Source organism: Nelumbo nucifera, chromosome 5, assembly GCF_055504915.1.
Source record: "Nelumbo nucifera cultivar China Antique chromosome 5, China Antique-T2T, whole genome shotgun sequence".
Taxonomy (NCBI): Eukaryota; Viridiplantae; Streptophyta; class Magnoliopsida; order Proteales; family Nelumbonaceae; genus Nelumbo; species Nelumbo nucifera.
In genome coordinates, this window is record NC_142653.1 from 25,289,971 (window position 1) to 25,302,648 (window position 12,678).

The 12,678-nt window shown below is 50.9% G+C and overlaps 2 protein-coding genes across 2 annotated transcripts; one reads left to right on the forward strand and one right to left on the reverse strand.

Annotated features, from left to right (window-relative positions):
- Window positions 1-10,111: 10,111 nt before the first annotated feature.
- On the forward strand, window positions 10,112-11,010 carry LOC148791313 (auxin-responsive protein SAUR21-like). The gene has a single exon (XM_088888695.1). The coding sequence runs from the start codon at window positions 10,322-10,324 to the stop codon at window positions 10,610-10,612; it is 291 nt and encodes a 96-aa protein (XP_088744821.1). The 5' UTR covers window positions 10,112-10,321; the 3' UTR covers window positions 10,613-11,010.
- Window positions 11,011-11,954: 944 nt separating this feature from the next.
- LOC104591143 (auxin-induced protein X10A-like) lies at window positions 11,955-12,501 on the reverse strand. Its single transcript, XM_088888781.1, has one exon. The coding sequence runs from the start codon at window positions 12,388-12,390 to the stop codon at window positions 12,079-12,081; it is 312 nt and encodes a 103-aa protein (XP_088744907.1). The 5' UTR covers window positions 12,391-12,501; the 3' UTR covers window positions 11,955-12,078.
- Window positions 12,502-12,678: the final 177 nt, after the last annotated feature.

Consider the following 12,678-nt stretch of genomic DNA (forward strand, 5'->3'; position numbering starts at 1 on the left):
ACCTCCGTTTTTTCAGAGTTGAAGAAGCAAACTTTGAGATCCATATTCCGTCACTCTTTCTCTTTCCAATTCCAAGTTACCTCAGAAACTGATGAGGGAAGATTTGGCCCGACCTCTTGACCACCCAACACGTGGGAGAAGCAATAGCTCGGCACAGTAATACGCTCAAGGCATGAGCTCCGAAAGGAGGAACCAGTGGTTCGAGCTCCCCAAAAGGAGCCCGAACTCTCCCTTTGACCCCGAGCCTTACGAGGAGCGCAAAGGGCAACAACCCGAATTGGCCCACCCCAGGGCAGTTCGGGCTACACCTCTATCCGAACTCAAGACTTCACCTCGCACACCACTCCACCACTTCGTCTCCACGCCACCAAACTGAACAACCGTACCTAACACCAAAGGAGTCCGTATCCTGAGGCGGTGCACCTGACTGACTTAGGATCTTACGTTTGACAGTCGCACTTCAACGGCCACCTGCCACCGCCACCTCCAGTCACAAAGACGGCTCCGACAAAGAGAGTAGTGGTGGTTGCCTGCCCCAGCAAAGGTGATGACACCCGAACTGGCAGAAGTGCAGAGGTAATGATACCCGACCTGACAGGAGCTTGGGAGTGAGGGCGCGAAGTGGTTATAAAAGGCTCTCTTCCCCCCAAGAAGGAGGTATGTGATAACTTTGTGCCATCTGGTTTTTATCTTGCCTTTGAGAAGATACTAACTTGAGCTTCGGAGCACTCTCACTGGGTTCCTCCCCGGAGACTACTCGCTTTCTTCCCTATTTCAGGCACCTTTTGCTCCAGTCAGAGGCAAGATCGTTGACAGGTAGGACTGACTGTATTGTGCTCCATCAATTGGCGTCGTCCGTGGGAAACGCTTCTAAAAGCCTCCCTCTAAAATTCTCATAACCCCCATTTTTCCAAGAAACCCCAACACCCATGGCTTCTTCCAGTAATGTCGGATGTAGCACGGAGATGAACGCCACCGGGGAACAACTTCAAGTCCCCGTGGTGTGCATCGGAAAGTTCATCATCCCCCTTCCGGTGGATGGGATCCCCAGCCTGAATGCGCCACGAACGGTGGCGCCCGTGAATCTTCCCACCATGAACGTCCCCCTTCCTCTCCCTGTTGAGACAACCTTTACCGAACCAACTGTTGTCCCCCCCGGCGACTAGCCAAAACCAGTTTGATGACATGATGCAGTGCATGCGGGCAATGCAAGCCCAAATGCAGCAGTTCCAACAAGCATCGGCTTCAGCAGCACCAAGTACTGCACCACATCTCTCGGTATCACTATTAACAGCAGTTCCCCCAACCGCCTCCGAACTAACCACGGCTTCCACCTCGGCACCCCGCTCCGAAGCCGGTTAAGCCCTCCCCTCGGGGCGGACGCCTTCACCAAGGAGAAGCCTCCCAACTTCAGAACCCCTCCAAGAGTCAGGCCTCATCCCCGGGCCGGAGGGAAAGAAAAATCACCCCCGCCACGCAGCTCGCCGGCGGGTCGGGAACCTCGCCTGCCAAGTCAGCACCTTGGCACTCCAAGTTTGAGCTCCCGCCCACAGAGAACCAATTCAGTGTCCTAGCGGCGGACTACCAATAGTCCGGGCCCATCGAGCTCGGCAACACCGAGGCCAGCAGCGCCGGTACCAGGCCCACTCAGCAACGAAGACGCCGGCGAAGTCGCCGAACTACCATTCGCGTCCTGCCCGAACTCCGAGGTAAAGAAGAGACAAGCTCGGACGAGGTAAAAGCTGCCCCTATTCTCTCGGTCCCTCCCCCCTCTCATCAGAACTCCTTGTAGTCCCCATGCCCGAGAGATTTCAAACTCCCCCTTTAGACAAGTATGATGGGTCTTTCGACCCCAATGACCACGTCGATGCCTTCCAGTCCCAAATGCACCTGGCAAGGGCCAGGGAATCATGCATGTGCATGGCCTTCACTACCACCTTCAGGGGGTGGCCCCCACCTGGTACAGGAACCTGGCCCCCGGGTCAATAAGAAGTTGGACCCAGTTCATTCAGGTCTTCACCGCGCACTTCATTACCAGCAAGCGGTGCCCCCGGAACCGAGGAGAGCATCTTCGAGGTAGTCCAGAGAGAAGGAGAGTCCATCCGGGGCTACATCAAGCGGTTCAATGATGCGTGCTTGCAGATACCGCGACTGGACCCCGCGGTGCAGCTTGCGATAGCCAAGAGAGGAGTGACACACAAAGAGTTCAAGTGGCACATGGTAGTTAGCCAGCCCGCGACTATAGCTGAATTCCTCAAGCTCGCGAGATAAATTCATGAGAACGAGAGGAGGAGATCAACCAAAGGACCGAAAGCGAGATCGAGAAAAGGAAGAGGGAAGGCGAGCCCTCCAACCCAGATGATAGGAGGAGGAAAGATCCAGCTCGGGAGGCGAAGCCGAGCCAGCCGTTCCGAGCTCCCTTAGCAGCTTGGACGGACTATACACCCTTAAACGCAAAGCGGGCTGAGATCTTGATGACGATCAAAGACGTCCCGTACGTAAAATGGCCACCTCGCCTAAAAGAGAACCCCAACGAGAGGAACAAAAACTTGCACTACGGTTTCCATAGAGACCACGGTCATAGTACCGAATATTGTAATAATCTCCGGGACGAGATAGAGGGACTCATCCGTCGCGGGTACTTGAGAAATTTTGTACAGCATAATAATAATAATAATAAGACAGGTCGGCAAGGGGAGCACGGTAAGGATGTCCCCGAGTCCAGCAGCAGGCCGGCCGAACCATCGCAAAGACAACCTCCGGAAGAGAGGCTAGTTCGGGGAACCATCCACGTGATAGTGGGAGGTTCGGTAGCAGCGGGTTGTACTTCGGCGGCGGCCCGGGCATCAATTCGCGAAGCTGCTCGAGAAGAACAGAACCCTCCGAAGAGGCCGAAGACGAGAGGAACCGGTTTTCTTCATGGAAGACGATGCACGAGGGGTCCACTACCCCCATGATGATGCGCTTGTCATCAAACTAAGGATCACGGACTTCGAAGTCGGGCGCGTGCTTGTTGATTCGGGTAGCTCAGCGGACATTCTCTTCAAGTTGGCGCTTGACCAGCTTCAGTTGCAGAGAAGCGAGCTGAAGCCCGCAAACACTCCTCCGGTGGGCTTCGGAGGAGAGGAAGTCGGGCCCCTCGGAAAAATAACAGTACCAGTGGAAGTCGGCACATGGCCCTGTGCGGTCGGACTCAACTACGATTTCCTAGTGGTTGTGACCCCTTCCCCATATAATGCCATAATAGGGTGGCCAATCACTCATGTCCTACGGGCGGTGGTCTCCACCTACTACTTGGCAATGAAGTTTCCTATAGACTTCGGTGTGGGGGTAGCACGGGGTGACCAGCTTGAGTCCCGCAAGTGCTATGTTGTCACCCCGAAGGAAAAAACCAAGGTCGCCGACGACCTCGAACTGGAGCGGCCTACAGAGCAAGGCGAAGAACGAGTTTCGCCCACGGAAGAAACGGTCGCAATCCCAACTTCAACTGCAGACCCGGCTCGGACACTACAGATCGGTGCTTCCGTCCAGGAACCTCTACGAACCGAACTGGTGAGTTTCTTACTTCAAAATTTAGATATCTTTGCATGGTCCCGGGCCGATATGCCCGGTATTGACCCCAGTCTTATAACTCACAAACTTAATACTGACCACTGTAGTCGGACCCATTAAACAGAACAAATGCAACTTAGCCCTAGAACGCTGGAGGGCGGTCGGCGAGGAGGTCGAAAAGCTCCTCGCAGTAGACTTCATAAGGGAAGTTCATTACCCGAGCTAGGTAGCCAACCCAGTGCTGGTAAAAAAGGCAAACAGAAAGTGGCGCATGTGCGTTGACTACACCGACCTGAACCGAGCTTGCACGAAAGATTGCTTCCCCCTCCCCAGAATTGACCGCCTAGTGGACGCGACCTCGGGACATGAGTTGCTAAGCTTCTTGGACACCTACTCGGGCTACAACCAAATCAGGATGGACCAGTCCGATGAGGAAAAAACCACCTTCATAACCGAGTTCGGCCTGTCTTGCTACAAGGTCATGCCCTTCGGACTGAAGAATTCAGGGGCGACCTTCCAAAGACTCGTGAATAAGCTGTTTCAGCCCTTAATTGGCACGAAGATAGAATGTTACGTAGACGACATGGTCGTCAAGATACAGTTTTCGCATGAATTAATACAAGACTTAGATTCTGTCTTCCAAATTCTCCGTCAATTTAGCATGAAACTAAACCAAAATCCCAGGGTACATCGTCAACCGGCATGGTATTGAGGCCAACCCGGACAAGATAAAGGCCATCCTAGATATGAGACCACCCCGAAAAGTAAAAGAGGTTTAGAGGTTAAATGGCCGCATAGCTGCTCCGAGCCGCTTCGTGTCCAAGTCGGCAGACCGGTACCTGCCTTTCTTTAAAGCAATTAAAGGCAAAGGGTTCGAATGGACCCAAGACGCCAACTCGCGTTCAACGAGCTAAAGAAATACCTCGCTAGTGTACCGGTCTTAACCAGGCGCGAGGAGGGCGAGGTCTTAGAACTATACCTCTCGGCCAGCGACGAGGTGGTCAGTTTGGTACTAATAAAAGAAATAGATCGAGTCTAACGATCCATCTATTATGTTAGTAAAATTCCGTAGGGAGTAGAGACGAGATACCCGCAGATAGAAAAGCCGGCATACGCACCGATAATTGCAGCTCGGAAATTCCTCCCATATTTCCGGACTCACACTGTCATCGTCTTGATCGACAAACCTCTAAGGCAAGTCTTACTCAAGCCCGAGGTTTCCGGTCGGCTGACGAAGTGGGTCATCGAGCTCAGCGAGTACGACCTCTAGTATAAGCCACGAATTACTATTAAGGCCCAAGCCTTAGCAGATTTTATCGCCGAGTGCACGTTCAGCCTCGAAGTCCCTAGGCCGGTTGAGCCCGAGATCCCCGGTTCGGGTGAGCCCGGAGCTCCCAGGCCAATAGAATCCGAACCCCGTGAGGTAGCAGCCAGGGCGGCATCTCTCCTATTTAGGCCAAACGCGAACTAGGATGAGGAGCCCTAGATCCTTCACGTAGATGGCTCCTCGAACCAATAGGGCAGCGGGGCTGGAATAGTCTTGCACGGCCCGGGTGGCACGAAATTGGAATACGCGCTACGCTTTGAGTTCGCGGCATCCAACCATGAGGCGGAGTACGAGGCATTGATAGCCGGGCTGGCCCTAGCGCAAAAGGTAAGAGCGAAACACATAGTTATCTGCAGTGATTCCCGGCTTGTGGTCAACCAAGTTACGGGCGAATACGAAGCATGAGAGCTAACTATGATCGCCTACTTGGCAATGGTAAAGGAGGCTCTGCTCAACTTCTAGTCACACTTCATCAAGCAAATCCCGAGGTCAAAGAACACCGAGGCCGACGCCCTGTCCCGGTTAGCCAGCATCGGTCACAACGCCATGAGAACCGTGTACATAGAGGACTTACCTCGGCCTAGCATTCTCGGTGGGGCGAGAGGAGGTTGCTCCCATCCTGTAAGCAAAGCTGAACTGGATCGACCCACTCGCGAGCTTCTTGCTAGATGGGACCCTCCCTGTGGACCGCAATGCATCCAGAAGGGTGCAGCGCCAAGTAGCCAAATATGTCATAATAGACGAATGGCTGTACCGACGGTTGTACACGCTCCCCTACCTACGTTGCTTGTGACCTGCCGAAGCCGAGCTCATACTCCGCGACACTCATGAAGGTCCGTGCGGCAGACACTTAGGAGGCGGGGCCCTCGCCCCGAAGGCACTTCGACAAGGGTACTACCGGCCAACGATGAAGGTAGAGGCCATCGAGCTCGTCGAGAAAATGCGATAAGTGTCGAAGCATGCCAATATCCACCATCAGCCTGCCGCCGACCTCAAGTATCTCACCAGTCCATGGCCCTTTACGCAATGGAGCATCGACCTCCTAGGGCCATTCCCACTAGCAACAGGCGGGAGGAAGTTTTTAGTGGTGGCGGTAGATTACTTCACAAAGTGGGTAGAAGTTGAACCTCTCGCAACGGTTACAGGTCGAAACGTACGGAACTTCTTTTGGAAGAACATAGGATGTCACTTCGGGTTACCTCAGGTACTGATCTCCGACAATGGCAAGCAGTTTGAGGACATCAAGTTTCGGGAATGGTGCAAAGATATGGGGATTCGACAAAACTTCACATCGGTCGCGCACCCGCAGTGCAAATGGTCAAACAGAAGTGATGAACAGAGCTATCCTCCGCGGACTGAAAGCACGACTAGACCGAGCTAAAGGGTTGTGGACGGACGAGCTACCAAGTGTTTTATGGGCTCACCGAACTACAGAAAAAACTGCCACGGGAGAGACCCCCTTTAACCTCACCTACGGCATTGAAGCGGTAATCCCGGCGGAGATCGAAGTACCTACACTGCGACTAGAAGCATACGACGACCAGACAAACGGAGATGAGCTACGTACCAACCTCGATCTCCTGGACGAGGTAAGAGACCTCGCGTACATATGGACTGCAGCTTACCAGCAAAGAGTAGCTCGGTACTACAATGCCGGAGTAAAAAAGCGGAACTTCCGCGTCGGCGACCTGGTTTTCCGTAAGATCATGGCACCCGAGCCCGGCGTAAGCAAACTTGGACCGAATTGGGAACGGCCCTACCGAGTAAAGAGAGCACTCGGGGGAGCATACGATTTTGAAACATTAGAGGGTAAACAAGTGCCCCGAGCATGGAACGTCGTTAACTTAAGATGATACTACCTATAAATTACCAAGCGAAGTGGACTAGGAGTCACTATCGGAGCCCGAGGGTTAGAACGACGAGCTAACAAGGACCACGGCACCATAAGACTTAGTCACCTCTTCGGCATGGACACGCAAAAGCAAATGGTCGGTTCGGCAATATAGTCATCAGAGACATATAACAAGGACCTCGGCATCTCGTCATCGGAGGCATATGGCCGGTTCGGCAATATAGTCGGTTCGGAAAAAAGAGGGTGACAACAACTTAATCAAAAGAACGTTTCATTACAAAATACCCTGTTTACATTCCAAAAAAAAAAAAAACTCTGTTTACATTCTAACAGTCCGACAATCTCGGTCCTCACCCTCGGAAGGCACGTCGACGATACCCGAGGGTCCTACCTCCTTAGAATCTGGTTCACCATCAGCCGCGTCGGCCATCTCCTGAGTAATGCGCGAAGTAGTTATGGCGCTGATGTCGAGCTCGGGGTACGTATTCCCGATCATCCACCGGCTCGGTTTAAAACCCTTCTGTACGAGCCCACCATCAGGTCGTCAAAGCGCGGCGAGGCGATATAGTCTTCAACGGCCTTCTTCTTGGCATCCTCGATGCCCCGAGAAAAGATCTCTGTCCTCTCCCTAATATCCTCTTGAAGGTATTCGACCTAATGTTGCAAGTCCAGCCTCAAATCCGCCATGTGCTTCACCACCACTCCCATGGCCTCGGTGTCTCTCCGAGACCTCGCCAGCCTGGCTTGTGCAGCGCGAGAAGTCGCTTCGGCGGTGCGGGAAGCCTCTTCGGCAGCTCGTGCCCGCCTCGAGCTCCTTTCCGCTTGGGCCGCTAAGGCATGGATGGAGGAGTTCTCATACCAAAAGGAAAAATAACGGGAATGTTCAAAGAGCAATAGCAAGAAAGGTAATGACAAGGAGCCCAACAAAAAGTCGCTGACTTACCACCATGGCATAAGAGGCAGCATGCCCAGCTACATGGTTCAAAGGAAGCTCGGTCCACGCCGCGACCTCCTCGGGGTAAACGGCCTCCCTACTTTTTTTGAAGAGCGGGGTTCGGCGACAACACGCTCCTGAACTCGCCTTGGCCTCCCGAGCCTGAAGGCCCAGCTCACGTATAAGCAATCTCGGTGTAAGGAGGAGCCCCCATATAAGCAGCCTCGGCGTAAGGGGCCCCTGCCGCTTCTTGTCTTGGAGGGGCCATCTCGGGCTCCCCGGGTAGATCCACTAGTGGGTTCCGCATCTCGAGGCAGTTCGGCACGAGTTCGTTTGGCAACTCGCTTCCTCCTCTTCATGGCATGAAACAGGTTCCCACCACGAGTCTTCTCTGCGTCCATTACACCCGCAAAAAGAGCTCGGCGTCGGGAAAGCGAAAGAGCGGAAAGCAAAACAAAAGGCAAGCCTCCGAGCAAGGAACCTACCCGAACTCAGGCCGGCCTGGATGAGCTTGGCCTCCGTCGGATAATGGTGGTATTTTAGCCCAAGCCGGGCCCATTCCCGGAGGCCCTTCGCCATCTCCCTATCTAGTGTAACACCGGCATCGGGGGCAGCCATCCCCCACCCGGTTTGGAACGGCCACCCCATTGCACTTCACACCCTGAAGTAGTCTCCTTTCCACGCCGGGACCTTGTTGGGAAGATCGTGTAAAAGCTTGAAACCCGGGCGAGGAGACAGGTAGTACGCCCGCCTACACCCGGGAAGGGGACCCGCTTGCTTCTAAAGCATTAGAATGGAAGAAAAGATCTCCAGGTCTAAAGGCAAAATCTGTTCGCAAAAGTGGGAGATAGTCCCAACCAAATTACGGATAAAATTCGGGTGGAGCTGGCCGACGGTAACGCCGAAGTGGTTCATAACCTCGACGATGAGGGGGTGGAAAGGTAGGCGCAACCCAGCGACGAGCTGCTCCCGGAATATCACGATCTCGTCGGGACCGTGTCTCCAAGGGAAGTCGCCCGAGGGTATAAAGTAAGTGTATTCCCTAGGTAGGTTGAGCTGGGTGATAAGGGGAGTAAAGCCCCTCGGGCATCATGGTTGAGGGCCCAAACTTGTCTATTGTCCGACCTCGACGGGAGGAGGACGCCAAACTACCCGAGGCGACTCGGCCTACGGGTTCGAACTCTTCCTCGAGCTCTTCCTCGAGCTCTACCTAGGGTTCACTAAGGTTGTCGGGGGATGCAGCTCGGTTCGTAGAACCTGCATCCGATCCCCTCGAAGAACTGTCTAAGCTGTCCGAGCTAGACATCGGGAGGAAAAGAATACCGGGAGGAAAGTACCGACTCACCCAGAAAAAGCAAACAGACTACGGAAGGTTGACGCGAGATAAAAACTTGGACGCAAGCTCAAGAAGCAAACGCAGGAGAATGGCAATGAAAAGCGGCCGGGGGTCCCCCACTATTTATACCCACAGTGACCGAAAACCGATGGTTCCGATCGAGGCAAATCCAACGGCCCACGATCAAGCTGACCGCACGCCTCCTAAGACCGAGACGTGATTGGCCGCACGTCTTTTGAAACTGAAGCAGCGCCGATGCACGTCTCCCCGAATTAAAGGCGGCAATGACGCGTTTTTCAATTTTGAAATAATGCCCGCTGTCACGTCTCCCGGCGGCGCGTTTTTTAAATTTTGAAATAACGCGCGTTGTCACGTCTCCCAGCATTTAAAGAAGGATTGGTGCGTTTCCCGACTTTTCGGTGCTCGAGAAACCCGTAAATCTCCTGACGAAGGCACACTTCGCGCTATCAGTCAAACCGGTTCAAAGTACGGGTCAAATCCACCCGCCACCTCGTGAACTCCCCGCGCCGGGGCAAGCCCCTTAGCGCGAGGAGTGGGGGGCAATTGATGAGGGAAGATTTGGCCCGACCTCTTGACCACCCAACACGTGGCAGAAGCAACAACTCGGCACAGCAGTACGCTCAAGGCGCGAGCTCCGAGAGGAGGAACCAACGGTTCGAGCTCCCCAAAAGGAGCCCGAACTCTCCCTTTGATCCTGAGCCTTACGAGGAGCGCAAAGGGCAACAACCCGAACTGGCCCACCCCAGGGCAGTTCAGGCCACACCTCTATCCGAACTCAAGACTTCCCCTCGCACACCACTCCACCACTTCGTCTCCAGGCCGCCAAACCGAACAACCGTACCAGACACCAAAGGAGTCTGTATCCTGAGCGGCGCACCTAACCGACTTAGGATCCGACACTTGACAGTCGCACTTTAACGGCCACATGCCACCGCCACCTCCAGTCACAGAGACGGCTCCGATAAAGAGAGCAGTGGCGGTTGCCTGCCCCAGCGAGAGGTGATGACACCCGAACCGACAGAAGTGCGAGAGGTAATGATACCCGACCTGACGGGAGCTTGGGAGTGAGTGCGTGAAGTGGTTATAAAAGGCTCTCTTCCCCCCAAGAAGGAGGTATTTTGTGCCATCTGGTTTTTTATCTTGCCTTTGAGAATATACTAACTTGAGCTTCGGAGCACTATCACCGAGTTCCTCCCCGGAGACTACTCGCTTTCTTCCCCGTTTCAGACACCTTTTGCTCCAGTCAGAGGCAAGATCGTTAACAGGTAGGACCGACCGGATTGCGCTCCATCAGAAACCATGAGTATCCGATTGCCTGGGATGGTTCAAGCAAAAGCCCTTCTCCGACGTTCTCTCTTACCTTCTGCACCAACGGTTAATGTTCCCAAGGGCCATTTTGCAGTCTATGTTGGTGATCAGGCTCAAAAGAAGAGGTTCATTGTTCCAATATGTTACTTAACCAACCCTTCCTTCCAAGATTTATTAGGTCTGGCAGAGGAGGAGTTTGGGTTCAACCATCCAATGGGTGGTCTTACAATTCCTTGCAAAGAAGATCAATTTCTCGACCTAGCTTCTCGTTTGAGTGGCTAGTGATCATGAGAGGAGCGGAATGCAGGAGCCTGAAATCAATTGAAGAGGTCAATCAAGAGAATTAACAGATCTGCATCTTGGTTGACATTCTCTTCTGCAACATCGCCAGATCGCAAGTTTAAACCGCATTTCTTACAAGTAAGAAGACAATATATTCAAAGCTGCTGAATGGAGAAAGGACTTTCGTTTAAACTTTCTCTGGTTTTACAGCAAATGGGAAGATTGTGCTCAAAGTTGCAGCCTCAAGGAAAAACACATTAACATGGAAATCAATTTGCAAAGCATCTGCTTTGCCACTCCAATGCATATATAAATTTACTTTTGTACATGACCAGGGAGTAAATCTCCCCAATACAAACATCTTTCAATAAATTCCTCTTCATCTTTTGTTGATCAAACCATTTTGTTTCATTCATGGATACCTTTCTATTTTGATGTAAAGAATTAGTGGCCGAATTATTAATACAAGATAGAGGAGTGTTATCATAGGATAGATTATGGGTATTGGTTGCAATTAACAGTACTGTTGAAAATTGTGACCCAACAGTTGAAGAAAATAGTCTGGGGTTAGCTTATCTCCCATAAATTCTGGAGTACAGTAGTTCTTTTTAATAAATTTATTGTTCTTGCTTGGAATAATTCATGTATTTTCCCCTAAAATGGTTTGAGATCCAAGTAACCCAACCCCAATTACCTAACCATATAGGTGTTGCATACACATGCAACATAAAAAGGGTCAATTGCTGAAGCCCTCAATTATCAGTTGATTTATTGGACGCAATAGCTAATCCAATAATGGATCCTATCAAGGGGAATTATTCTTCAATGAGGAAACCATTCAGTCACCATGAATTTTGAATTTAATTTGCAAAATTATACAAATATAGAAAGTCAACTTGAATAGTTGCAGGATTAGCAGGGAGAGTGGGTATAATCAAAATGTCGAACAATATGACCTTAGTTCTGATCAGACACCTGTTTCCTTACAAATAAATTTTGTAAATTGAGCACTGCATATTGTAAATTGTGGGTCTGTCTATATCTCAGACATGATGTTTGTATACCGTAAATGGTGGGTCTAGACCTGATGATCTTGTTTGTATACTTGTTTTTTACTTTTTATTTGGCAATTTCTATGATACTGGAAAGATATGGTAGCTGTAAAAGCTTTAGTCAATATGATACCCATGTGAATTTGAATGGATACCAGTTCATTAATTGGTTATAAAGTTTTTAAGTGCCATATACACCTTTTTGGTATGCAATCAAAGATTTAACTTGGAGAGATGGAATATAGAATTATGTCAATCAAAAATGTTTGAACAAAAATAATTTACAACTCAAAAAGATATTGGTAAAAAAAAATTCTATTAATTGATACGGAACTTTTTTCCCTCTTCCTCAACTCTTGTACAAAAGGCTATTTAAACTGAATCATTGCTTTACAAAATTAATTTGATGATTTCTCATAAACTATTCAAGGAAGATGTGAGATGAAGGAAGGCATCCTCTTTGCAGGGGATGGTGAGAGCACCCATTGGATGATCGAATCCGTACTCCTCTTCGGCCTGACTTAACAAATCTTGGAAAGAAGGATGGTTCAGATGTGATATGGGAACCACAAACCGCTTCTTCTGATGAGCCTCTCCCACATACACCGCCAAGTGGCCTTTTGGGACAACCAATGCCACCGCTGAAGCAGTTTGGTTTGCAATCAGAAAAGAGCGTCGAAGCATCATCTTAGCGTGAGACAAAGCAGTAGGCAAACGGATACCCATGGCTTCTACCTACGGTGAAGTCAGAAAGAATTTGCAGATCTAAGAACAAATTATCTTTTAAGAATAGAGAGGCTGTGATTTATGAGGACTTGATTGGAAGGTGAGATTGTATATGGGACGACTAAGTATATATATATATAACTAGAAGAAGCAATCAGAAGTCAAATAATCCCTATCAAATATTGGATGAGTGGTGAAGAGGGGTTTGGGTGGGTCATGATTAGGGACATAAGTCATGAAGGTTCACATGGCTTTGCCGCCAGCTCCATTGTCCTTATTTTAGTTAAT